At 54.9% G+C, this 27931-nt stretch overlaps 1 protein-coding gene across 1 annotated transcript; it reads right to left on the bottom strand.

Annotated features, from left to right (window-relative positions):
• Nucleotides 1-25899, bottom strand: Epha2 (EPH receptor A2). Its single transcript, XM_020183274.2, has 17 exons — nt 25730-25899; nt 21415-21482; nt 19067-19736; nt 11479-11634; nt 11059-11391; nt 10382-10497; nt 9711-9864; nt 9141-9240; nt 8626-8681; nt 8244-8369; nt 7939-8127; nt 7739-7800; nt 7448-7657; nt 7182-7331; nt 6337-6530; nt 5256-5411; nt 1-999 (listed from the first exon to the last, which is right to left on the bottom strand). Exons 1-17 carry the CDS (start codon nt 25812-25814, stop codon nt 894-896), a joined length of 2931 nt encoding a protein of 976 aa, XP_020038863.2. The 5' UTR covers nt 25815-25899; the 3' UTR covers nt 1-893.
• Nucleotides 25900-27931: the final 2032 nt, after the last annotated feature.

Below are 27931 nucleotides of genomic sequence, written 5' to 3'. Positions count from 1 at the left end.
TCAGTTTGAACAATCTGCAGCTTTATTCCAGAGCAGAAATAAGTCATTTTCTACCAATAAATATAAAAAAAAATAATAAATTAAGGTTCAAAAAAATATCCGACAAAACAAGTCATTAACACTGACAGAGTAGTGAATGTCGTCTAAATAAGGGAATGATAGGGTGGCCTGGCGGGGTGGAATCTCCTGCAGCCAAAGCCCCCACCCAGCCCAGGAATGTCTTACACAGGGCCTCCGCTACCCCCGGCCCTGGCGGGGCCCTGCCACACACTCATTCTCTCCACAAAGTACAAAATATATATTTTTTAAAAACCTCAACACAACCAAACGTCCTGAGAGGGCCCCAGGAAAGCAGGAGATTGTCCTGTTAGGGCTGAGGACAGGGCTGGGGTTCTGTGAGCGGCACTAGTCACTAGAGATTGGGAGCATCACTGTGGGTCTCCCCCCAGCCAAGTTCACAATTTGCTCTCTTAGAGGGGTGGGGCTTGAGGTATCCTGTTCTCATGGCCATCGACTGACACCCCAACTCTCAAGATGGCTTCTTGCGAGAGAAGGCAAAGGGGGAGGTCAGTTTGGAAAAGTCCCTCATGGATGTCCAAAGGCCTTGGCGGTATTCCTGCACTGGGGGCGGGGGGTGCTGGGAACAGACACAATGCGTGCCTGCTAAGTGCTTGGCTGGGTTCTTTGCAGAAGAAGAGTCCTTGGCCCGGCATCTCTGAGGGTCTCCTCAGTTCAAGTCAGGGTGTCATCCAAGACCCGCAGCAGAGGCATCAGGATGGCATCATTAAGGAACGACTAGAAATAAATAAGGTCCCCGGGGCCCGGCACAGAGCTGGCAGGGAGGCCACTTTGTTTCTTCAAGTATTCTTGACCAAGGGAGGTCCTGTTGGGGCTCAGATGGGGATCCCCACTGTATTCACCTGGTCTTTGAGTCCCAGCAGGCTGTAGGCAATGCGTTTCTGGTGGCCGGGCAGCCGTACCCCAATCCTCTTGATGTCACTGTGGGTGGGGAGGGAGAGAAAAGAGTTAGGGGCTGGGGCAGGGATGGGGCTAGGCTGGATAGGTCTCAGTGGGCAGCTGTGGCAGGAAGATGGAGTAAAAGAGGAGAGGGAGATGGGGCTGGGGACTCAGGGACTTGTGGAGTGAGAGCGCTCTAGTTAGAGGAGACTGAGATGATGCTAAGATGACCTGCCATCGACCAAGTTAGGAAAATGACAGAAGTATCCACTTTGAGCTTTTCCTTCTAATCAAAGAAAGAGTTCCAAATCCTCACAATAATCACCTCTATGAGGTGATACTATTCTTACCTCCACAGTCACACAGCTAGAAGATGCAAGCACTAGGAATTATACTAGCTGTGAACAAATGTCTCCCCTCCCTCCTTGCTGGGGAGCTAAGGTCCCCTCTCCAGGTAGCAGCATGAGGCCATCGCCAGGTGGCTGGCTTCCAGGGAATCTCCAGCGGTGTTGCAAAAAGCTGCTCTGCTAGAGGTCCCTTCCATTTCTCTCTCTCACTCTCTCTTCCTCTCTCTCTCTCTGTCTCTCAGTCGCCCCAATGGCAACTGAGGTGCAGGAAGGAACACCCGAAGGTCCATCAAGGATTAAAAGCTGCTGGGTGGGGCTTATGGGTCACCTGAAGCAGGGATCTCCCCTGGTGGGAACCTTAATTTCCTCACTGTGAACAGTGCCCTACTGGGAGTGGGAGACCCCAGAAGCAAACAGCAGATGGGGAAGGCTTCGGTGCCAGATAGATAGCAGGGCCCAGGAGCCCATGGTCTCTCCTGCCTCTGGAGACGCAGACTGCCCTGGCCTCACCTGGCTGCCCCTCCATCCCCTGTAAAACTACCTGGGCTCCCAGAAGCCTACAACCAGGAACCAGGACATTTACTGCTAACTTTGGGAGTTTCCTCTTCCACCATCCTCACCAACCAGCCCATGAAAACACCCAGGTTTTTATGGGCCATCTCTTGGCTGTAAATACAGCTAATTATATGGTGTAAGCTCTATTTGCAATTCCGGAGACATGACTTTCCCACAGGCTCCTGGAACCCTCAGAGAACTGCTGAGTGTGGAGCAGGGAAGGGCCAACCCAGGTGAGGCCTGGTGGCTCGGGTGGTAGCAGGAAGGCCAGAAGTTAAGCTCTGGAGAAAACCTCCTAACCTGCCACCTTACAGAGCTTCCTTACCTGAGGGGTCACAATGTGGATCCTGGATAGGCACCAGGATTACACCACCTTGGGGGTGACACTCAGGGAGAAAAGGCAGGGTCCAGGGCAACCCCAGACTCACTGTGCAGGAAGGGCTGATGGTGGGCAGGGAGTCTGCATACAGAGGGGGCCAAAAGGCTCTTCTGGGTTTCTGTGAACTCCAGAAGGACGTATGGAAACCCCATTCCCTGGACCTGTCCCCCACACTCCTGGCTCCAGGGTCTGGGAGAGGCCTGGAACATGCCAGGTCTTCTGGGAGTGCTGCTGAATGAATGAGACATGAAGGCCATTGGGAAAGAGCCACTGCCCAGGCCACTTCAGGCCCCTCCCACCAACCACAGGGGCTAATCTCAAGGGGTGGGAAGCTCAGTTGGCTTCTGACACCTATTTGGGAGGCAGAAGTCCTGAGGTGGGAAGCAGGAAGCTGAATTCTAGTCTTGGACTTTGCCAAAGCCTTGGGTGAGTCTGGTCCTGTCTTTGTGCCTTAGTTTCTTTCTATGTAAAAAGGGAGAGTTTGATGAAATACTGAACAGCTGGCCCCAGCCCCACCTCTTTCGAGATAAAGCAACACAAACCTCCTTCCCTTCTTTTCTGACCACAAACAGTAGCACACTGGGATGAGGGTCACAGACTGGCCAAGGTTAGGGTTGACGGAGTGGCTCAAGTGGAAGAGCGCTTGCCTAGCAAGTGTGAGGCTCTGAGTTCAAACCCCAGTACCACCAAAAAAAAAAAAAACAGATTGGCCAAAGTTTGTAGCCTATTGCAGACAGCCCCAAGCTTGTCCCTGTTGAGACCTCAGTTTTCTCTCAGGGATTTAGGGCAGCCATACCATCAGTCCCTTCATAGGAGTGAAGAGACACGGGACTGAAGCCACCTCCATGCATCTAGTCTTTTTCCTGAGCACTCCCAGTGCCAGCTCTGGCCCTGGGAAATTCCAAGGCCATATTCTCAATGAATACCTGCTGTGCACTGACTCTGGGTGCAAGAAGCGGGGTGGGAGAAATGGGCCCCGGAGACTAGTGAGTTGCATTGTTCCTGTGCCCAGCAAGCATTCCCTCAGGGATGGCATGTGAGACCTTAGGACCCATCAGCCTGTGGCCCAGGGCTACCCAGGACACTGCACACTGTAGCCTTGATACTGGACAGGGTCTACTGTTGGGGTGGCTGTTTTTCTGGGATGCAACACTAACCTGTTTCATCACCTCCCCACAAAACACTGGGAACCACTAGTCTAGTAGAAACCCAACCAAGTCCAAAACAACACGAGAGTACTCAAGTTGAGAAGAGCCAGCGGCTGTGGGAGGCTGTGGGACCGCAGGGGAGCGAGCATCCAGTCCCTTAGGAGGGGATCAAGGAAGCAGGGAGGCCAAGAGAGGGCATGGTAGGACACTGAAGCCTAAACCCTGACCCCACAGAGCAAGGGCTGAATTCTGCCACTCCCTCTCATTAGGATCTGCCGCGTGTGTAGACAACAGTCCACAGGTTTAAAAGTGCTCTGGGACCCCCAATTATTTGGAAAGAGTCAGAGGAAGAGGGGTAGCAGCACTGTGCGTCACCAGGCTCTAGCTCTGAGCACCAGCGGGCTGGAGGGAGGAGGAGGGAGTGCTGAATGACTTCCTGGCTTTATCCAGGCCCTTTCAAAACAACACGCGCGTGCACACACAGCCCCTGTCCATCCAAGAGCCTGGTCCCAACTCGTGGGAAAGGAATTGGCGAGGAGCACCCCGGGCTATTTCGGGATGCTTCCAAGAACATGTGTTTCCTGCAAGCACTTCTCTATGCCCTCAGCACTGGTCACCAGAAGAGAATCTATGCTATCCTGGGGAGAGGGGGACCTGGAGGAACCAAGGGGACTAGCTTAGGTTCCCAGGAAAAGAAAATGCTAAGGAACCTGGGCGTTTTACCATGGTCAATTGTCCATGGGAGTGATGGAAAAAAGGACAGCAACTTGGATTAAGGCCCTACTGTGTGCAGGGCATGTCCTCTGTGCTGCACCCATGAAATGGCAACAAGGTCAAAGTCAGGCCTAATTTGACCAAGGTCACTAGCTAGGAAGTGGCAGATGTGGGACTTGAACCCACAGCTGTATCTGCTATAGCTAGAGATACCCTGAGACTTGTCTCTCCATAGCCCCCTCTGGTCGGCTGTCCCTGTTTGATCCCCATCACAGCAGGTCAAAAGCCCAGCTAAGTGGTTTCCAGAGGCCCTAGAGACTACACATGCACAGATTCAAATTCCAGAACCTCTGGGACCCAGAACTATGGGAGACCCAGGTCATTCCCTCCATGTGGTTCCCAAAACCTCCCAACCCAGAGCCCGCCCCTGCTACGACCTGGGACCCTGCACAAACTGGGCTGCTGGGACCCACTGCTATTTTTAGAGGCACAAAAGGCTAAGAGGACAATGTTTTCTCCCTCCAGGGATGGGAAGAGGTGTCCCTGCCAAGGCTGTGCTGGGAAGGGTCACAGTGTTGTAGCAGGGGAGGGGAGAAGAATGCTGGGGAGGGGCAGCCTGACAAAGGGCAACCCAGGGCTGGCAGGGAGCGAGCCAATCACGTGGGGAGAGGTGCTGGAAGTAGGTGGCAGGGCTCTGTTGCTCATAGGCATCAGTCAGGGCATGCTGGAGAGGAATACTGCCCCTAACTGGCAGAGGGACCGCTGACAGTGGCTCTATGGTCTCTGCACTGTGAACCCTGACTGACCAGGGCTGGAATCCCACTCTGCCCCTGGTGGCTGTGAGGGCCTGGTTACGTTTCTCACCCGCCTGGTGGAACTACTCCCAGGCACTACCTACTGAGGCCAAAGGTTCCAGGCCATGACTGGCACACAGGCCTCCATTCGTGGCAGCTATGTTGTTATATTTACTATTATTTTTCCACTCTGGAGAAAGAGGCAGGAAGGGGAGGGAGCCCAGAATTGCCGGCTATGGTCTGCCCTTCCTGCAGAGCCTCTTCCCGAAAGAGAGAAAGCGCAAGAAGAGAGACTAGAGTGGACAGAGCACTCAGAGGCAAATGGAGAGAGCCAGCGGGCCCAGGGGTCCTTCCTACTCACTCGTTGCTCATCTGTACCACCTTCTCGATGGCTGTGTAGCCAGCCGCCATGAAGTGCTCTGTGTACTGCTGCATCTTGATTGACTCCAGCCACTCGGACACTGTGCGGAAAGGCACCCCCTCCGAGCCACTGGTGCTGGGCAGCCGAATGGACACCCTGTAACAGGAACCACCAGCAAGCAGGTGAGGGGCTGCAGTGCCCAGCCCACCCTTGGCCCTGACCCTGCTGCTAAACCCTAATCTGGGCAGTGCATTCGGCTGCCCATGCCTCAGTTTCCTCATCTGGTAAGCCCAGTCAGGTAGGGTTCAATAAGGCATCCTGGCACATCGAAGCACTCAACACTTACCAAGACTTAACATTTTCCAAGACCCCTGATAGGACCCCCAAATCACAAAATATTAAAAGCAGAGATTCTGGGTTTCAGTCATAATCCCAGCCTGACCGCTTATCAGTCATGAGAGATAGTTAATCACCTGTGTGTCATCAATAGAAAGGGATGATTAAGCAAGGTGCAGTGGCTCACACCTATAATACCCGCTGCACAGGAGCTCAGGAGGATCTCAGTTGGAGGCTAGCCTGGCCAAAAAACTAGTGAGAGTTCATTTCTCACTAGCTGGGTGGGTGGTGCATGGGTACGTGGGAGGCACAGGTAGGAAAACCAAGGTCTGAGGCCAGTCCTGGGCAAAAACATGAGACCCTAAAACAGAAAAAGACTAGGGTATGGTTCAGGTGATAAAGCACCTGCCTAGCAAGTGCAAAGCCCTGAGTTCAAACCCCAAAACCACCACCAAAAAAAAAAAAAAAAGGAGATAAAAACAGGACCCATCTCAGAGGGTGTTTAATGCGTCAGAACACGTGAAGTGCTGAGTACAGTGCCAGCACACACACCACGTATGTTCTTGTATGTTGGGTTCTTCTTCTGATGGTACTGGAGCATCCCCAACCTCTAATGGTCCCAGTAAAGCCCATTTGTCACTTCTGAGGCTCCCACTGTCTCCACCAACTTTTTCGGGTCCCCTACCAGACCCAAGTGTCTCTAGAGTCAACAGGAGTGAACATGAGTACAGAGCATGGAACTCACCGGGGGTCAAAGTCAGCCAAGGTCTTAAGGGAGTCGGGGGCTCGGATGAGCTTGTCGAGGATGCTGACGATGTCAGCAAACTTGGGGCGGCGAGCACGCTCCTGCTGCCAACACTGCATCATAAGTTGGTAGATGGCAGAGGGGCAGTCCATGGGTGTGGGGAGCCGGAAGCCTTCATTGATGGCTTTCATCACCTGGGAGGAATGAGTGTCAGGGTGGTCCCATAGAAAACACAGCACAGAGCGATAGAAAGGGGCCCCGGTAGCAGACAGTGCAGGCCTCATTTCTTAAGTCTGACACATGACTTCAGAGCGACCCATGGGGGAGCACTGAGGGGCGGTCTCCACAGCTCCATGGAAGGGCCTGACACTCTGCTCCCTCAGAGTCCCCAGGAGACAGCCCCTGAGGCCTGCAGCTCAGCCTCCCTTCAGTCTCCAGATGCCCCTGGGCTAGGCCTCTTCCCCCACCTTCTCTTCACCTGGCTGTCTTACTGTACCCAAGATCTTGGAAGGGACATGACCTTCTCTGGGCAGCCTCCTGGGCCACCAGGCTGGGAGAGACACCAGGCACACACACACACACACACACACACGCACACGCACGCACACACACACGCACACAAGCACACATATATATGCACAAATGCCCCGCGTTCTGGTTCCTAGTCTTTGTGCCCTGGGCTGTAAGAGGGCAGGTGTCATGTCCTGGACACACAGGATGCTAAATAAATCTATGAGTGATCTATGTCAGATGAACATTAGCCCCAAACGCTCCTTCGCCAGGCCCTCAGGTCTGGGAATGAGAAAAGGGTTTATGTGCAGGTCCATCTGCATGAGGGGACCCACCTCGTGGTTGGACAGCTCCCAGTAGGGCCGCTCGCCATATGTCATCACTTCCCACATGACAATGCCATAGCTCCATACATCACTGGCCGAGGTGAACTTGCGGTAGGAAATGGCCTCTGGTGCTGTCCAACGGATGGGAATCTTGCCACCCTGCAGGGGACCCAGACCCAGTTACCACTGCCCCTCTAGCCTGCCCCAGTTCCGCGGCAGCCAGGCCCTGGGGCCCCTCCACTCCGCCCAGCAGTGACAGCCCCTCCCCCACTCACACTGGTGGTATAGGTGGCCTCGGGGTCGTCCTCTAGCACGCGGGACAGGCCGAAGTCGGACACCTTGCACACCAGGTTGCTGTTGACGAGGATGTTGCGTGCGGCCAGGTCGCGGTGGACATAGTTCATATTCGCCAGGTACTTCATGCCGGACGCGATGCCCCGAAGCATGCCTACCAGCTGCAGCACACTGAACTCGCCATCCTTCTCCTGCAGAGCAGAGGCCCTTAGCTCCGGCCAAACCCCAGGCACCCTGGCCCACACCCCGCCCACCTCTGCCCACACCCTTACCCGAAGGAACTTGTCCAGGGCTCCATTCTCCATGTATTCCGTGATGATCATCATAGGTTTGTCTGCAAGGCAGGGCACAGGTGTGAGAAGTGGGCAAGCCAGGCATGCGGGGAGGTGGCACAGCTATGGTCAGGTGGCCCTAGGGGCAGCCCCTTCGTTCCGCCCACCGTGGGTCACCCTGAGGGTCTCCCAAGCCTCACATTTGGAGACCACGCCCTCCAGGCGGATGATGTTGTGATGGCTGAACTGGCCCATGATGCTAGCCTCGCTCAGGAAGTCCACCCGCTGCTTCTCCGTGTAGCCCGCTTTCAGCGTCTTGATGGCCACGGGCACCTCTTTCTTCCCCGAAGATGCCTTCAGTGTCCCCTTGTACACCTCCCCAAACTCTCCTGTGGGCAGGCAAGGTTGGGGGAGTGCCCCAGTGAGCCTTGGCATTGGACAGACCCAGCCTGGACCACCCATCACCAGCCTGCTTAGAGTTCTATGGCAGGTACCCCAGCCTCACCTGCTCCAATCACCTTCTGCCGAGTGACGCAGGATGGATGAATCTCAGTGGTGAACTTGAGCACAGCCTGGTTAGGGTCTTCATACGTGTGGGGGTCCACGTATGTCTTTAGGGGCTTTAGTTGCTCTGGAAGGGGGAAAGAAGGGCAGGGTCACACATAGCTCCCCCAGGATGGGAGGAAGCCACATGACCAGGGACCACAGTAGATGTGGACCAGGTGGTGGAACACGGACTTTCTGGCTCAGGTCCTCAGAGTTCCCCAATGATGCCTCTGTGTCCCACTCAGAACACTGGGTCACCCCGGCTGTCCCATCTCCACCACAAAGTGGGAAGACTCCTGGAGGTGGTGGAGGCAGGTCAGGCACAGAGTGGGGTTTCTCACCTGATTTGGAAAAGTAGACATCCTCTGAGGACTGGCGAGCTCGTAGGTTCCTCCTCCTGAAAGAACCGCACAGGACCCAAACCCAAGAGAGGTCAGCACAGCCTATGCTGACCAGGGGAGTCACCTGACTTTGCTGAGGGGAGTTGTCACCCAGCCTCCACTTTGGTCAGAGGGTGTGGGGAAGGCAGCGGAAGTGAGCAATCCAAGACTCACACTTTGGGATCTCTGCTCCATAATGGCCCCTTAAGTAGCCATAATGAGGGCTTTCCTCATTACAGCTCCCCAGCGCTTCCTGCCTGGTATCCAGGGTAAGCATGCACACTCCGTTAATAACAGGCACAGAGATAATGAGCATTGTGTCCTGAGCCCCACTCTGTGCTGAGTAGGTGCGGTTCGTCACATCCTCACATCACCCAGAATCTAATTGGATTGGATTGGATTAGATTCCCACTGCCCACTTGTCCTCTGAGCCCTGCCTAAGCCCTTGGGGGGCCCAGGTGTGGGCTCTGACCAACCTGCGGTGAATGAAGAAACCGACTCCTGCCAGCACCAGAAGCAGGAAAATTGCAACAGCCACTCCACCAATCACTGCCACATTGCCAGATCCTTCCGTGGCTGTTGGGAGAGACCACTTGGTGACAGGGAGCCTCCATCCCCAGATCAAGTCAACACCTCCTACTGTACCCAAAGCCCACTTTAGGGACCTCTATGACATGCTGGGTACTCTTCCTTTCAAGTTTCCGGGGGCTATTTAGCAAAGGTATTCCCAGCTATGGAGGCTCTAAACTCTGGCTCTCTGTGATGCACGGTTTGACCTTGGGTATACCAATGTCAGAGTCCATAGCCTCCCTCCTTGTTACAACACTGCTTTGAATGGCGTGTGCATCCCTGGTCCTCCGACCAACCCCATCCCTCAATTCTGCCCCCTCTCCACAAAGGGCTATCCCAGGCCCCAGCTGATGGGGTAGGGAAGGGAGGGGAGGTGTTTCTAAATTTATGAATCCACTTCCTCCTCCCTGGGTGTCTCTCTGCTTAGTTTCAGGGCCCTGGCCTAATCTATGCTCAGTTTCAGTCCCCTGACTCACATAGCGTCTGGAACTCGTGCATCTTGCTGCCGGCCCCCTGGCCCTCCTGTGTCAGTGCCTGCACCTGGACCAGGTAGACGGTGTCGGGAGCCAGGTCTTCCAGGATCACAGAGAAGCCTTCAGTGCGCCGCACATTGTAGCTGTTGGCGTCTCCCTGAGGGTAGGAGCAGGAAGAGGAGCAGGCAATGAGGGCAGGGTAGAGGCCTCAGCTGCACCCCCAAGGTCCCAACCAGCAAGGTAGCTCCCCTACGTTAGCCAACTCAATGTTCTTCCTTCACCTTCACCTTTTTCTTTTTAATTTGGTGGTACTGGGGTTTGAACTCAGGGCCTCACACTTGCTAGGCAGGCACTCTATATCACTTGAGCCACTCCACCAGCCCTGTTCTTCCTTCAGAAGAAGAAACTGAGGCCCAAAAGACATGAAGTGACTCACTGGAGACCAGAATCCAGGACTCACTGATCCCAAAGACCCTGCACTTCCCTCACCCTGCCTGCTACTTAGGAGGGCCCAGAACACTTTCCTCCTACAAATCTCTGCTGCACTGCACTGCCCTGGCAGACCCCAGACTTCTGTTTCCCCAGGTGTGGAAGGGAGCCTTTCCAGGTGGCTTTCTGGTGTGGTGAACATCTATGTGACCAGCCAGGGCCACTGCGGACCCTTTGTGAGTTACCTTCTTGCGGTAGGTGACTTCATACTTCCACACTCGGCTCTGCTGAGGTACAGGGATGCTCCAGGTGACACTCAGCGAGGTGGTGCTACGGCCCTCCAGCCTCACCTTGGGGGGCTCTGGGCAGGACAGAGGAGAGGAGAGGGATGTAAGGAGCCACAGTGGTGGGGGGGAATGGGGGAAAGGACGAGAGGACCGAGAGCCAACCCCATCCCCCATACAAACACTCGGGATCTTCAGACCCTGTCCCGGGATTCTGAATTTCCCACTCCAGTGCCCAAAGCCTCAGCAGTCACAGGGGCTGGCCCATCAGAGGTACCCATGAGCATTCACAAATGCATACATAGTAAGACTAGAGTAACAGCTGAGTCCCACCACACCAAGTCCTGGCAGGACCAGGCACTGCTCTAAGAGCCTTAAATACAATACTTTATCAAACCCCTCCACAATCCTATTATTATCACCACCTTACAGGTGAGACAAGTGACACCCAGAGAGACTAAGAAGCCTGCCCATGGTCACAGAGCTCAGAAGTGGCTCCAGAGACAGCATGTCTAACCCCTTGCTCTGCTGCCTCTCTGAATGCAGGCGAGCCCTGGGTGCCTGTCCTCTTAAATTCTACCTGGGCCACCCCCCTAACACAAGCACACACAGGGCACAGCTACCACTCCGGGCCTCACCTGTCTGGTTGATGCTGACACTGGCAGTGCGAAAGCTGCGGCTTGTCACCAGGCTTGAGACCCCGTTGCGGGCCTCAACAGTGAAGGTGTAGTTCATATGGGGTTCCAGGTCACTGACTGTCACACTGGTGCGGGTCAGCGCATGAGGGGACTCTGAGTAGTGCAGGCTGGCCTCGCAGGGCCCACACTCGCCTGACTCAGGCCAGCACTGCTCGCAGGTAACACTGTAGAAGATGTCCTCGCGGCCTCCACTGTCCTGGGGGGGCGTCCAGCGCAGCTCCACTTGGGCACCCATGCCCACAGCCGTGAGGTAGTGCGGGGCAGAGGGTGGGCCTACGCAGAGGGCAGTGATCAGTATGGACCATCTGGTCGTATCTCACTGCCCCTCGTCCCCACACACACCCCCTCTGTGAGACTCACGTGTGCAAGGCATCGACAACAGGTCCTCAGGTGCCCGGAAGTACCCTTCCTCACACTCACAGGAGATGGCACCCTCGAGGGATGGCAGTGTGTGTGCAGGACACACCAGGCAGTAGCTCTCAGACACCTCGGACTTAAAGAATCCTGGTGAACAGGCTGCCAGAAACAGGAATAGACAGGCACAAGGTCAATTCAATTGGTTCCCTCCCTAGGAGTTGTCCCCACTCCCACTGTGGGACCCCAGGCAAGTCACTACATCTCTATGGACCTGTAGTCTTACTGGCAAAATATCTTGCAATGAGTCACGCACTGGTGGCTCACGCCTATAATCCTTGCTACTTGGGAGGCTGAAATTGGGAAGATCGTGGTTTGAGGCTAGCCTGAGCAAATAATTCATGAGACCCCATCTCCAAAATAACCAGAGCAAAATGGACTGGAGGCATAGCTCAAGTGGTAGAACACCAGTCCTACCCTCTATCCTCCCCAAAAAGTGTCTTTCAATGAGAACATGTGAGACCAGCACCCAGCACACAAGGGGCACCGGAGTCTCTCCTGTAGGCTCCAAGCCTTGGCCTCACTCCTACCAACTCTCACAGGAAGCTATGCTCCTGAGCCTGGCATTCAAGGTCCACACTTCACCTTCCGGTGAATCCTATAGCCCCCAGCTCGGCGCCTGACTGAGCACACCACCCACCTACCTGATTATCTTTGATTTGTGCAGATCAGTCTGTTGGGTCCCCTCGGCCCCTCAGGGCAGCTTCAAGCTGACCAGGACAGTGACCATATCTATTTGATCACTGATGGTTTTTTTTTGACTGTCACCCTCCACCCCAACTGACCAACCCACCTTCCCAGCTCAGGATGCCCGCCACAGGGGCTCTTCTAAGTTCCAGACCTGATCACCTTCCTGTTCCGGGGCTGGTCCAGGAAAGCAGGAAAGGCCAGACCCCCAGCATTTTTTCTGGACCTGTTTTCAGGGCCAAGTCATTTCCACCACTCACAGGATAGCCAGGAAGTGGCTTTTCTTCCCCTAGTGGCCCAACTATCTTGGCCCCAGCTGGCTATGAGCTCAGGCACCTGACTCCGGGGGCTTCTTCCTTCTACCACCCTATCCTGCCGCTGCCCCTGGCCCTGGCCCTGGCCCTAGCCCTGCCCGGAGCCTCTTCCTGGTCCCACAGGCAGGAAGCTGCTCAGACAGATACAGAGCTGTCCAAGGCTTGGACAGATACAAAGGTGGTTAGAGTGGGGTCACCCTGAAGACCTCCCGTCACAACCTGACAGCTTCCTCCTTCATTTATGCTGAAGGAGGGTCCTGAGACACCTCCACTCAATCCCTAGTACTGCCAAAAGAGCTGGGCAAAAAGCTAAGGTGGTAAGGAAGGGAGATTAGCTAGATGAGGATCCAAGGAGTCACAGTTGGGGTTTAAAAGCTTTGTAGGAGTTCAACAGGACAGAGATACTGGAGGAGAGAGTTAGGGGTGCCAAAGAACTGACAGATAGAAAGTAGAAGGAACATTGTGACACAGACAGAGGGAACAGCAGGCAATAACACAGTGGAAAAAGACCTGGAATGCCAGGACACGAAGCTTGGACTTCATCCTGAGGGCAGTGGGGAGCCATTGAAGGTCTAATGTAGGGAATGATGACATAGTCAGATCTGCATTGTCGGGAAAAATTCTTGGACAAAGGGTGCCTGAGATCTGAAGCAGGCTGTCTCCTGATAGCCTAAGGACAACCCCTCCAGGGAAGCCAATTTCAAGTGTCCTGACCTGGACAAACTCTGACCACACCAGGCCTGCTAACCCTGAGGCTGGAGTGTAGAGCCAGGCCCTTCCTTGTGCAACACCTGTCTGAGAAGAGGCGTTAGGTGGTCAGGACTCAAAGACACTTGTAAGGTGTCACTGTCCCAGTGACAGTGACTCTGCCACTCAGCAGAGAACCAGGACTGACTCCTGATCTGTGCAGAGCTTGGAGCCCCAAGGGCAGTGAGCTCCCATGAAGCACGTAGAACGTGCAGGACCTGACCAGACACTTTACCTCCACTTAGTTCCCACAATGCATCTGTTACACTTGGGCACTGCTAGCATTCACCCCATTTTTCAGGTAGGGAAATCCAGACTCAGACCTGCTCCCAGGTCTCCAAGCTGAAACACAAACTGTTGGTGCCTGACTTTGAGTGGCACTCCTTTCCCCCCTCAATTCAGAGACAAGAGAAGCAAGGTTCTGAATCCAGCCTGAAGAGAGACATGAGTCCTGACCTGCTTCGACAACCAGAAAATTCCAAGACTCGTTTTAGAGCAGCTGGGGAGTGAGGGCATCCCACCCCAGACTGCAAACTGAGTACATGTGTGTCTGTAGAAGGAAAGCATAGACTCCAACCCACGGGGTGGTGGAATTACCTAAAGTGGTATCCTCCAAGCCCCAAATGTCTTTCAAGACCTCCTGGTGGAGGTGACTTTTGCCTCCCCGCCACTGCTTACCTGCTAGAGTACAGAAATAGCTCTCCTCCATTCCCCTCCAATTTTTAAGTGAAAATGAGATTCCAGAAAGCCAGACCATGTTTATCCTGGGGTTTCCATTCCCCCAAATGCCCTGACTTGTCCACCAAAGTGCCTGCATCCTGGGTAAGCACTGGCTCCCAGGGGAGTTGGGGTACAGGAACAGTGTGTGTTTAGCCCCAGGAACCACAATTGCGTCCTCCCAGCCCAGACTATCAGGTTAGAAAGGAGGCCACAAACCCCCCCACAGGTCAGGCTGGATTCTGCCAAAAGCCTTAGCCACCCGACAACCCCTGTGGGCCCCCACTCCCCACCACAGGGTGGCTCCCAAGCCCCTCAGTCCCATGCCAGGACGAAGTGGGGGGAGGAAGATGGGTTCCATTCTTGGGCCCCAGAGCCCGGGGGTGGCCTGCCTGCTGTCGGCAGGAAAGAGGGAATTTGGAGGGATTTCCGCTACGGAAGTACCAGATAATGCAGCATGAGGCAGCGTCAACAGGGCATGCTCTGGCCTGCCTGCAGAAAATGTGCCACCCCTCCTCCAGCCCCAGGCCCACTGGGGGCTTCCCCAGACCCTGTGATAGTTTGCAAGTGCTCAGGGGTCCCAGAAATCATGACAAGGACACCAGGAACCTTCCAATCTTGTTGGATTTTCCAGAATTCTGGATAGGCAAGTGGGGACAAACACACTCATGTATACTGTCCCTTAGCCAACCAGCAAACTCCTATGCATCCTTCAATACACAGCCCTCCCTGTTCCTGTCACCCTTGTGCCCCACTAGGGCATCTATTTCTCAAGCCCATGTTTACCAAATAGAGAGGAGTACGTCCTACGTGTCTGGCACAGTGGGAGCTGGGTGAGACAGATAAGTATCTTTTCAGCTCCGGGGGACTGCACAGCCTGGCTTTTATGCTTCATTTAAAATTATTTCTGCACATCTGAGGAACCTCTATGAAACTGGCAGCCCCTGGGGAGCAGGAACAGAATCTGATCTATCTGCCTCCCACAGCCCAGCTCACAAAATAGGTGCTTAGCTAATATTTCCTGAATAAACAGCTGGAGAGATGAATGAATGAAGGAGTGAGAGAATGAATGGGAGCCCTTGGAGACTATCACTTGCACACCCACCTGGCTGGCACAAGAGCCTGACTCTGGCACACCTGTGCGGCACACCTGTGGCCCCAGGTCTCTGGCCCCAGTTGCCTGGCAGGCCCGGGCCACTCCAGCAGGAGAAGTGGGGCATGATGGCTGCACCTAGGGCCGAACCCCGGTTTTTCCAGTTCCTGATCCCAGTCCCTCAGGTGGCAGCGTGGGGTGACTCAGGGACAGACGCCCTCTGTCTGACGCAAATCCAGCCCCCTGGGCAGAGCCTCTCCCCACAGGCCCAGCTACCTCTCAGGTTGTGGGGTCAAGAGGTCAGGGTGGCAATTCACCTAGGGTCAGGTACCTCCCCAAGCCAGGCCTAGCGGGTGGCCATGGGCACCACCTCAGCCCAAGAATGTGGAACATGGACTTTGTCCATGACAGGCGGCAACCTGCGACCTGTAAGTTATCCACACAGCAACTGAGGGCAGCTAACTTCAGACCCTGGTGACTTCTCACTCCCCAAGGGGCCTGTGGTCCCTGCAGAAGGGGGGGCCCTTTCCCAGGGGTACCCTGCCCCTTTCACACACACACACAGGGTGTTATCTGTGGCCACATTTGCACATTCCTCCCCCTTCCCGCCCCCCTCCCCACTCTCCCACCTCCAGCCTTTTATCTCCTGTTTGCTCTCCTGCCTCCTTCCTTCCTTTGGGACCCACTTACCTCCGGTGAGGAGGGAGGGGCCCAGAGAGGGGCCAACTGAGTTGAGGGCGGGGCAGGTGAGCAAGGAAGTCACAGCCACCATCTGGGTAAGGGTGCCACCATGCTCACTCCCTGCCCCTGCAGGCCACAGAATCCACTAGAACTCCCCAGGAAGGGGACTAACCTGAGAGCCCCAGCCTGGAGATCAGCTAGGTCCTGTTGGAGCAAGGATCTGCCAAAGAACTACCTTAGCCAGAGCCAGCTCTGCCCAAGAGAAGCATCCCCTGCAGCTGCGGACTCTGGGCTAGGGCCAGGCCACTTGGATACCAGCACTAGGACCCCTCCTCACCACACGTGGTAAGTCACATAGTCAAGTACTCATGACAGGGGCCACAGCAAGAATTGACTGGAGCTGGGGCTCTGATTACAACATGACAGGGTTCTTCAGGGCTGCTGGTCTGACCCAGACCCACTCATTTGACACACACCCTGGACAAATAGGGAGAGTGTACTGACCTCCTTGAGCTAGGCCCCAGTTGTTTTGGCTAATGGGTCCTCACTGGGCCTCAGTTTCCTTATCTGTAAAATGGGAGAGTCCTTGCCTTCTCTGGATTGTTCTTTTAGACTGAAGAAAATCTTACTCATAAAATGTTTACCATGGTGTCTGGAATGGGATGTCCCAATGAACAAGGGGATAGTGAAACTGGAGTCAGGAGGGGACATCCCAAGAGGCTGGCCTCCCAGCTGCTGAGCTGAGCCTCTGGCTACAGCCGCTGGCCACCTGCTCACCTGGCCGGTGGTCTCTCTAAGCCAAGGTGCCAGCCAGGGCTCTGCCAGCTCAGCACAGGAAGCAGAGACAAAGCAGCCCTGGGGGACAGCAGTCAGCCTGAGTGACTCCACTGTCCACCGGGCAGGGTGTGGGGGGGGGTTGCTGGCTCATTCCTGACATAGCTCTTGGGAGCACTGCTGGGCAATGTGCCCACCTGTCCGCACAGTGTACCTGGGAGGTGCCCCTCCCTTCTGCTGCCCACTTAACTCTTTCCTGGGCTCCTCCAGCCTCCTGGCCACTGACTCTGGGAATTCTGCATGACCTAGACAAGGTGCTGGGTGGCCTCAGGGTGCCATACCCCCTCTCTGGGCATCAGTAATAAGAATCTGGAGCTGTAACGTGGGGAGGGCCAAGAAGGGAGGGAGAACTCCATGCCTCCCTTCATGTCCCCCTCGACTTGCTCAACAACGGTCCTCCAATCACTCCTCCCTCCCATGGAGCCCCCAGCCCGTGTGCCAGGACCTGCCATCCCAGGGCTGCCTGATCTTGGGGCCAGGAGCTGAGTCAGGGATTCCAAAGGAACTGGTCACTTCCCATCCCATTTCCTGACCTGTCACAGCCTGGCTGTTGCTGTGCAGCTAAGAGAGGAACCCTGATGTAGCCGCCTCCTGGCTGTGTGACTCCAAGAGAGTCTCTTCACCTCTCTGAGCCTCAGTTTCCTTGTCTATTCAATAGCACTAACAACAGTTCCTGCCTCACAGAAAGAATATGCGAACTCAGCAACAGTGTCCAGATAAAGCACTCAGAAAGTGCTTGTCTACAGTAGTCACTGTCATTGTCCCCATGTGTCATGGCCAAGGGCAGCTGAGCACAGCGTGGAGCAAGGCTGGGGGTTCCCGGCCACAGGGGAAGGAATTTTGGTGGGGGAATCTCCAGGAGGAAAACCCAGGATAACAGTGGTTGGCAACTGAGAGTCCTGCAGCTAAGTCAAACATCTCCTTGGGAACTGTCCTCTTGCTGGGCTTGTCCACCGAACACAGCCTGCTTGGCTCTTTACACCCAAGCCTGCCACAACTCTGACCCGCCCCCACTCCAGAGGAGCGGGGCTTCCCTGCCCGCACTTATCTCTGCAGGGTCTGAATCACAGTGTGGAAAGTTTCCAGAAGCCCCTCCCCCAGCATTCTTTCAGGAGGATGTCATGTGGGAGAGGCTGCTGGCCAGACTGGTGCCCCCACCATCAGTCATTGTCTAAAGCTGGGAGTGTGTTCGAGGTCACCTAAACCAGGAATGCTCGGGAAGGGGTTCACCTAGCAGAGGGAAGCCATCATCCCTCCATCCCATGGCCAGACTGATCAGCCATGTTAAACAAGGTTCTGAGGATTTCCCTTGGAGGCAAGCGGGACCCTTCAGAAAAGGACTTTGAGGTCCTCCAGCACTGGGATCCACACTGGAGACTATTATAGAGTCCATATATGAAGGTCAATTTTTTTCATTTTACTCACAGGAAACCTGAGGCCAGAGATAAGTAAAGACTTCCCCAGGGTCACTCAACAAGCATGTGCACCTGCAGGCCCAAGCCCCCAATTTCTCAATACCTGCTTATCTCAGCAAAGAAGCTCCAAAGGTCGGCTGCATTCCTCACATGCCCTACCCCACTGTCTCCAGAGTCAACCTCTGAACATCTGAGGCACTGGATATTTCCACTGTCACAGGCCCTGGTCACCCAGCCGCAGTGTCCTCAAGGTGAGTTCACTAACGCCCAGGCCTGTTCCCAGAGTGTCTGACTTAATTGGCCCCCTTCTCATCTCAGTTTGTCATCAATAAAACCCAAATTGAGAACGTGGATCTATGGCCCCAGGGAGGATCTGAGCCTTCTTCCACCACTCCCTCTATGTAGAGTGGCTCCAAAAATGCTCCCAGGTGATTCTAATGAGCAAAGTGTAGGTCCAATTTAATTACCTCTATCAAAAAGAGGAATCTGAGGCCCAGAGATGTTAAGTGGCTTGCCTAAGGTCACATAGTGAGTTAACCACAGAAACTGAGCTAGCTCCTAGGACCAGACCACAATGCTGGCACACAGCAGAAACTCAGGAACTGTTCGTGGGATGAATAAAAAAATAACAGGTACATTTAAAAAGTATTCATGTGTCAGGCACTGACCTAAGCACTTTACGAGTGTGAAGTCATTTGATTATCATAACTACCCTACAAGACAGATACCATGATCCTCTCCGTTTTACAGTGGATGAAACCCAAGCAGAGAGGTGAAGAAAATGGTACAAGGTCACAGTTACACATCTAAATAAATGTAGAGTTGGATTTGAACCCAGGCATTCTTTTTCTAGAGTCCTGGCTTGTAACCTCCACAGTAAACCATTTCTCAATTCATTCATTCTCAATGACTGAGTGAATCCGACCATACGAAGGGAATCTGAAGTCCACAACCACCAGAACCACAGCTCACCGGAGCAGGGACAAGCTTACCAAGATCCCACAGTACCAGGTTTGTAACCTCCCACCCCAGGACCCACCACTCACCCTGGCAGCTGTCCTCCACCTTCTCATAGCCTGCCTGGCACAGACACTGCCCAATGGGCACCAGCCACTCGCCATCCACCGTACAGTGCATGCGTGGCTCTTCACCCCCGGGGGGCACCACAGCACGGGCCACACAGCTGCCAGCCACCGTGGCCAGGGAGGGTGCTTCAGACCCTGCGATGGTCTCAGGGAAGTGTGCCAGGCCCTGCAGCAGCTCAGGGCACTTTTTGTAGTAGACACGGACCGAGAGCAGTGCCACACAGGCGCCGATGTCCTGGAAGGCCAGGTAGAAACCTTTGCGCTTGAGCGGCCCCACGGAGCGCTCCTCCACGTTCAGCTTTACATGACGAGCCTCGAAGTCGCTGCTGACTGTGATCTCATCGGGAGCAATGGTGTCTATCTTGGTGAACTGGCGCTTCTGAAAGTTGGTGCCATAGTCCACATCCGACTCGGCATAATAAAGGTTGAAGGTCTCCTTGCAGGAGCTGGCGCCACCCGGGAAGCTGTTGCAGTCACGCACCGTGAACTTGAGCTCAATGAAGATACGCTCGGCCTCATCGCGGTACACCCAGTTGGTTCGGAGCCAGTTGTCCTGGTCGCCAGCCACCACATTGCACACAGAGTACATGTAGATGGGCTTGTCCTCCATGATGTTCTGCATCAAATCCCACTGTGTGGGGGATGACAAGGTTAGCATGGGTAGGTGCCCAGGGGAAACTGAGGCCCAGGTGGCAGAGTGGGGGCACCTGGCAGATGCTTCACAGTTCTTACTCTTTCCATTCTACAGGGAAGGAAACTGATGTACAACTAGAAGCAATTGAGCCAGGATCTGAATATTGGTCTTTCTGGCCCTAATATCGGAACCCATGAGCCTGAGTGTGGAGACTGAGGCTCTATGTAACCTCCAGAAGATCATGTAAGCTCTCTGAGCCTCAGTGGCCCCATCTGTACAACGGAAGCAGATCCCCTGCATCACAGGACTGGGGTGAGGATAAATGACAGAATGTCTACAACACGCTGAGAATGCACCTGACACAGGGTAACAGCCATCCAGGACAGCTGGTGTTGCAGTATTACGGTTACTGCCCTTCTAGACAATAACCTTGTGTATCCATGTGTTTGAATGGCAGGTGAGGAGGTGAAAAAAGCAACAGGTGACCCTTCAGCATTTAGGTTTAGGCTTTGGAACAGATCAACACTCATTATTCCTGCCTCAGGGTATATAGCTCAGCTTCCGCCAGAAAGATTCCCAGGCTGGACCCAGGTTGTGGTCAACTTGCCGCCCAGTTTCCATGTCCCCTTGATCACAGCACTTGGCACATAGTGACCCCTACCCTGGCTCCTGGCCTAGATTCTGAACTCCTCTAGGCTGGGAAGGCATCTGTTTTAGCTCTGTATCCCCAGGGCCTCCTTGGCACACAATACGTACTCAGGGAATGAGAGTGAATGAATGAATGCACAAAAATAGAGGGGACAAGGAAAGAGGCTTGGCCTGCAATGTGTGACATTGGCCAAGACCTGCATGCCTTGGGGGTCACTTTCCCATTCTGCATAATGATTGCTTGGATGAGGCCACCTGCCTCCCAGCTGGACATTCCAGATCCTAGAAATCTGCCCGGAGCTCCACCACCCCAGGCCTCGCTGGAGCCATGACTAGGCTCAGGCAACTGAGTCACACACAGCCCAAGGTGCCCCCTAAAAACACCTCTCTCCCCAGTTCAGGGCCCCAGGACAAACGCAGCACAGATGCACTGTACAGAGGGAGAAACTGAGGCCCAGAGGGCAGCAGTATCTGCCAAGATCACCCAATAGTCACACACAACGCTGGGAAAAAGGTCCAAGTTTCCAGACCAGTACTGCTGATACAACAGGGTAACTCAGAAAGGAAGGAACCCAGGTGGGGGGTGAAGCATGTGGGCAGCCCTAGGCAGGAAGGGGCCGCAGCAGCTTGTGAGGACACGGAAAGAGGCCTTGCCTCTTCTTTTCCCCTCTCTCACCTCCTGGACTGAGACCTCTAACACAAAGTGACCCCCTCCCTCCCAAGAAGATGATGGAGGGATCTATAGGCCCCTCTGGCTCCTGCTCTGCTACAGCCTCCAGCGCCTCTCCAGCTAAGTTACCTCTTGGCCTGTTCTCCACAACCCCTTCCTGATGGTCCAGCTCTAGCCAGCCCTGGCCTAGGCCACTGACTCTTAGCCCAACATAGGAAGCAAGCCCAGAATTTGAAGCCTGGCTGAGCTACTGGATCTCAGCCAGGCTCCATCCTCCCTGAGTCCCATTTCTGCATCTCTCCAGGGGACCAGCATCCCTATTCCCACACCCCTTCCCGGCACCAAAGGTTTACTTACCCCTTTGCCATAGGGGTGTGTGAGCCAGCCAAGTTCCCCTTTTGCTGCCTCAAAATCCAACAGAACAACTGCAGGAGAGATGGAGAGGGATGGTGAGCTGGGGGTTTCTCCAGGAGAAAGGCCACAACAGAGAAGGAGAGAGCCCCTAGAGGCCATGATCTCAGAAGGGATAGGACTCAGTCAAAGCCATGCAGTAGGCTGGGGTCAGGACGGGACCTAATGTCTCTCAAGCCAGAGCTCCAGACATGTGCCTCCTCACGTCAGCCCCCAGCTGGGCTGAGCAGGACAGGATTCAGCCCAGTGGGAGAACAGCAGCTGAGCAGAGAGTTGAGGCGAGCGGAGGTATTAAGTGACACTGGGCCGCCCAGTCTGCTTCCTTGAACTAGGCCCCTCAGCAGCACTTTACACATATGTGGGCCTTGGAGACAGGGGTGTCTGCTTCTGCCATACCCCCGACATAAAACACTCTCACCCCACCTAGGCCACAAAGCATACACACACATATGGACATGTGTCCATGGCATTCTATAAGGGAGCACTATTAACAGGTGGGAACAATTCCTGGAGAGGGGGGAGGGGTACTTGGAAACCAACCTTCCCACCATAAAAGCCACAGAGCAGGCAGGGTAAAGACCTGAACCTGCAAGGGCCTAGGCCCTTATACACGCAGCTGGTGAGGTCCCTTCCCTGAGAAAGTTGTTCCCACTGTCCCTGCCAGGAGGACGGAGGATGGAAACCCTTGTAGGGGACTTTCCAGGCCCAGAGGGACCAGGTGCCAGGATCACATTGTCCCCTGAGAGGCATCTGGAGCCCGGCAGAGACCCACTGCCAGGGGGTTCCCTAGACCTGGTTTTGCCATTGGACACCTCCCATGGGTCCACCCCTCGTTCTCTGCCAGGCTCAGCAGCCAAGACCCAAGACACTGACCCTTCTCCATTTCTAAGTAAAGGCCAGATAATGGTCAGTAAGTGCTATCCTCCCTGGAGGACAAGGAGAGTGGGGAAACTGAGGCTTAGAACCTATGCAAGGTTCCCAAATTCAGAAGGTGAAGCCTGAATGTGAAAGAGGAAGGGACTAAGCAATCATTCCCTTGTGCCCTGAAGCCTGAGGACCGGGCTGCAAGAAAGAGCACTCCCCCAAGCCAGGGCCTGGAAGAACGGCTCAGAGAGGGGAAGCTGAGGCAGGCTGGGGGCAAGGATGCCCAGTTCAGAGAAATGGGAGATGGCTGGAGGAGTCACGAACCTGAGGATAATCTAAAAACCCTTTCCAGGGCCAGAGGTATAGTTCAGCCGTGAAATATGTGCTTAGTATGTGTGAGGCACTGGTTCAATTCCCACACCAATAAAAAGTAATAATAATAAAATAAAAATCATTTCCTGCTGGCCTCCTCCCCTGGTGAAGCCCTGATGCCGGGTATAAGGTGCTGCCACCCTGACTGCTGACCTGGGCCAGATCTCTCTAGGAAGGGTCTGGCTGCCCAGACCGGGAAAAGGAAATCCGATGTGGCACTGGACCCACTGCAGCAGAGGCTGTGGGGCAAGGCAGTGGGGGAGGGTGGCTGGGGGCCAGGATTTGTTCAGACATGCCCAGGGCCCAGGCTTGGAGAACTCACTAACCCTACTAGTAAGTGGAATGTTCCAGCTACACAGGAAGGAATCTGGGGGTTCCTGACTGCAGCTGGGTGGGTCAGAGGACAACGCTAAGTGCTCCTCACAGCACACACACACACACACACACACACACACACACCAGCCTGTGCAGGAAGGGTTAACCTGGCAGGCGTCCCTCTTCCAGCCTGGGCCTGGCTCTAGATGAGAAGAAAAGAAGCCTTCACACAGGAAGGAGCCTCCCCAGGGGCTTCCAGCCACAGCCCCCTCCCAGGGAAATTCCCTAGAACCAACCATCAGGAACCAGGGAGCTCAGCCTGGTCCCTCCACCCCTAGCCAGGGCCTTGAGGCATGGTGGCTCTTTCTCTGAGCTCCTCCATGTCAAGGTTGTCTCTCCTGGAAAGGAAGAACCTGGAGACCCCTAAACAACCCCCATGGCCTCACTGAGAATTTGACCTAGGGTAGGCTTACTGTCCTCTCACCTTCTGCCTTCAGAAAAAAAAAAAGCTACTTTGCCTGAAGTCCCACCATAAATGTCACCCTTGTGGTCCACATTTCTTTATAGCATATTCCACAATGTGGTGACCCCCAGTGCCACTTTCCTGCCCCCTTTACCCAAGAGCAGCTCACACCTAAGAAAGCGGGGAGATAGGGGGACTCAGGAGAAAACAAGGAAGGGGCTGGAGAGCAGACTGGGCCCTGGAGAAAGAAGCAAGAAGCCCAGGATTTTCCAGTCTCCTGGATATTCCTCAGTCCCTTCCCTGGGCAGCTCCTCAGGTCAGCCCAGCTCTGCCCTACCATGAAATACATTGCAAGCCTAGGGGCCTGTGGCCCTGGCAGTCCAAGAAGCCAGACTGTCTGGTTAGACCCTCTGTGCAGAGGGGCCCTGGTTGGCAATGGTTCAGACCTCCCTCAGTTTCCCCACTTGCAAAGGAGGGAAAATTCAGTGGCTGCTGAGGAGTTTCCAAATGCAAGGATGGGGGTGAGAAAGAAAGAAGAGTCAGAGCAGCTGGGTCAAGGTTAGAGTGGGCATGAGTGTCCTCCTGTCTTCCCTGCAGCACACCCCCAGGTGGACCCAGCATGTCCAGCCTGAATCCCACTTTTCACTTCCCAAGGAAGTGAAACCAGCAGCTGCCAGCTGACCCACAATCCCCCTCCCACTCCACTCAGGCACAGAGCTTATGGAGTGGCCTCCCCAGGACAATATGCACCTCTTTCTTTCTCATCCCGTGAGGAGCTGGGCTCGTCACTGAGGGTGGGAAGCGATGCACACAGAGGCCCAAAGAACATGGCAGCTCCAGGCTGGGGCCTGGGGGATGAGGCCACAGCAGCCTAATCCCTGACCCCTGGCAGCCCAGGGAAGCCTGTAGCCATTCCAGCTGTCTCTCCCTTTCTCTCCAACCACAGCCCCCAGGAAAGGGGAGGACCAAAAAGGGGTGGTGGGGGGGAGGTTTGAGGGTCCCAGAATCCCTACCCTGTGCTCCTTGGCAACCAGATCTCCCAGGTGGGACCAGGAGCTCCAGGAATCAGGACAGGATGCCACCCCTACCCCGAGAGCTCTAGTCTGGCCTCTTATTCTTTCAACATGGAAGTGTAAAATCTCCAAGTTTAGTTTGGAGGCAGATAAAGAAGGCAAAAGGCTCAGGGAAACTTCTCACCAGCCCAGGGTTTCCTCCAGGCTTCCCCCTGGCGGAGCCTGCAAGGAGCCACGCTCTGCCCAGGCCGGCAGGGAAAGTTCTCATTGTGGGAAACTGAAGCCAGCCTCGGCTGAGTGCACAGGAAGGTCCTTCAAAAAGGGCAAGAACCCCCATCCTCTCTGCGACACTAGCTGAGGGACAATGTTCCCATCCACACACCCGCCCAAGGCCAATTCGGCGTCCCCTCACCCAGCGTGAATCCAGGAACTATGGGGCGGGGGTGGGTGACTCAGTCCCCCACCCCCGGGTTCGCCGGCTCCTGGTGGCCCTGGGGTGACGGCTCCACACCTCTGGAAGCCGCACCCCCACCTGCCGCATTTCCTCGTTCTGAGTCACCCCTTGCTCAGTACACTTGACTTTGGGACTTCCTGTCCTCGCCTGCGGCCCCCTAACCTGTCCCCCAGCCTTGGAGTGTGGCTTGGAAAAGAGAAGGGCATGCGTGGCAAGGATTGACCCCAACCTCTCCCCCATGCTCACCCTAGAACCTGAGGCAAAGCAGGGTGTAGATAAAACTTCAAGGGGCAGAAGCTTCGGTGGAACCCTCCCACCCGCCCAGAAGCCCCTCTCCCCAAAAAGCCGGGCCTCCACATAAAGTCCTTCTTCACAAAATCGAGGCGAGTGAGTTAACTGAATTCAGGCCACTAAGAAGCGGATCCCGTGGAAAGCCCCCCTCCCCGCCAGACAACCCCTTCTCCGAGGGACCCCCCGCGTCCAGCGCCGGGATGCGTTCCCGGGCTGCAACCGCGTGGCCCGTGCCGCGTCCCCCTCTTCGCGGCCTCCGATCCCCGCGCGCCCCAGCCGAAACCCCTGCGCCTCCGGAATCCCTATGATCCGGTGAGCCAGGATCGTCAGGACAGCAGCCCTCACGCCCTCCCGACTGCAGCGCGCCGAGACCCGGCAGCACCAGGTGAGTTTGCAAAAGTTGCGCTCCTGAGGCGTGCCAGGCTCCAGCAGACGCGGGAGCCCGGGGTCCGGCCGCCGGGCTGGGTCGGCCACCGAGCGCGCACTCACCTTCCTTGCCCTGCGCCGCTGAGGCCACCGCCAACGCACAGCCCCACAGCAGGGCCAGGCAGGCGCAGGCTGCCCGGTGCTCCATGCCGCGCTCCTCGCTCTCGGCCCGATCCCCTGGTGCCCGGCTCCCGCACACCCGCACGCCGGCCTAGGTCTCCGACTCCCGCCCGCCCGCCCGCCGCACTCAACTTCTATCCCACCCGCCCGAGTCCTTAATGGAAGTTGGGTGAGAACCCGCTCCTGTTCATTCATGCCCCACGTGACGTCACGGAAGCCACGCCCTCTGGAATGTCTTTAAAGGGGCCGGGCTGGCACCGCCAGCGGAGGGAGTGGAAGTCTAGAGGGGTTCGGGAAGGATCAAGGGGGCCCTCTTCCCTGGTCGGTGCCCCTCCAACCCACCCCAGGCTCTGCTGAGTTTGTACGCCTCAAGGCGCCAGCGCCCCCACGCGCTAGTCCCCGGGGATCTGAGAGCCCGGGATCCTCAGCCCAAACGTCGGACTGGATCTTCTATGAGCCGTTCCCTCTCTCGCCTTTTGGCCTCTAGAGAGACTGAACGCAACATTGGCCTCAAGGCCTAGGCTGAAACGGGCTGGAGGTTCAAGAAGTAGTTGCCTCCTTATCAACAGGACTGGAAGAGGAGCCCTAAAATAAACCACATACACACACACACACACACACACATTCCTGGGACCTCTCTGAAGGGTGAGCCAAACTGTTGAAAGTCAAGGAAATCACATCAGTTAAGGAACCTCTAAACCTACAGTGATCTGAGAGCAGCCACTCTGGGAATGGATCATTTAATTCTCATTTGGGAAGTAGTGTCATTATCCCACCTTGCACAAGAGGAAACTGGACTCTAAAAGTTTATAGGACATGCCCAAAAGTCATACAACTCACAAGTACTAGAGACAAGAATTTGAGTCCAGCTGATCTCTGTTTACCACTTCCCATCCTGGCAGAAAGAGCACCCCTTCCCTGGACTTCGGCATGCCACAATAAGCTGGTATGTCTTGATGCTTTAAAGGACACTTGCCTCCCAATTTGTCCCTTCAAGGGACCTCTCCCCAAGGGTTCCTCAAACCTAAGTTCCTCTCCCGAAGGAAGTGACTATTAGCGAAACAAATGGGAAATGTCCTCTGCCCTCTGCCCAGCCACCCACAGCTGCCTGTTGCCCAATTACCATTTGGCCTGTGAGAAGGGAACAGCTGGAGCAGGCCTGGCTTTCCAGGGCCTCCCTCTTGTCCACCTCCTCCTCTCTGACCACCTCTTCTCCTCCCCACCTCTAGATCTGCTCACCCAGCAGCCACACTGGGCTGCTCAGGTTCCAGGTCCTCACTGCCAGATGAGGACATCTTGGGCTTGATGGTTGCCACTGAGAAGCGGGTCCGGACATCTCCCCTGGAGGGGGAGAGAAGGGTTAATTACAGGTGTTGGGGTTAATTACAGACTTTGATCAGGATGGTGGAAGGAGAGCCCTGGTCTTCTAAGAGTGTGTGAGTGTGCAGGGGTCCATGAGAGAGTGTGTGTGTGAGACTGTTTGAATGTGGATATGTGTAGATTTAAGTACCTATGTATGGCGAGTGTGTGTGTGTACGTAGATAGCGTTGATGTGTGAGTGTACGTGTATATCTGTTTGTGTGGTTGGGGGAGGATTTGTGTATGAGTGTGTGGGGTATGAGAGGCTCTGTGTGTGTGTGTGTGTGTGTGTGTGTGTGTGTGTGTGTACTATTGTGGTACTGGGATCTGAACTCACTTGCTAGGAGGTGCTCTGCCACTTTTTTTTTTTTTTTTTTTTGTGGTACTGGGGTTTGAATTCAGGGCTTACACCTTGAGCCACTCTACCAGCCCTTTGTGTGTGTGTGTATGAAGAGTTTTTTCAAGATAGGGTCTTGTGAACTATTTGCCTGGGCTGGCTTTAAAACACAGTCCTCCTGATCTCTGCCTCCTGAGTAGCTAGGATTACAGTGAGCCACCGCCCACTTCGCAGGGGTTGAGAACACTTGCTGTTGAATTTTTTAAATAAATCATTTCACTTCTCTGAGCCTCAGTTTTCTCATTGGGAAATCTTAAAAAACCTACTTGGGAGAGTTACTGTGAAGATCAGATAAGGTCATGCATGTAAACCACAGATGGGGATGGCAGAAAACGCTAGTCAGATCTCAGCTGTTATTACCGTGACATGCGGTTCAGCAAGAGGAAGTC

This window comes from Castor canadensis, chromosome 7 (genome assembly GCF_047511655.1).
Source record: "Castor canadensis chromosome 7, mCasCan1.hap1v2, whole genome shotgun sequence".
NCBI classification, from domain to species: Eukaryota; Metazoa; Chordata; class Mammalia; order Rodentia; family Castoridae; genus Castor; species Castor canadensis.
Note: the sequence above shows the minus strand (reverse complement) of the source record. Positions and strands in the feature narration are given on the sequence as shown.

Coding starts and splice junctions, on each gene's coding strand:
- Epha2 (XM_020183274.2), bottom strand. CDS start 25,814: ATGGAGCACCGGGCAGCCTGCGCCTGCCTGGCCCTGCTGTGGGGCTGT. Junction 5,412..6,336: donor TTGGCTGACTTTGACCCCCG/GTGAGTTCCATG, acceptor TTCCTGTTACAG/GGTGTCCATTCGGCTGCCCA. Junction 1,000..5,255: donor GTGGTACAGATGAGCAACGA/GTGAGTAGGAAG, acceptor CCCCACCCACAG/TGACATCAAGAGGATTGGGG.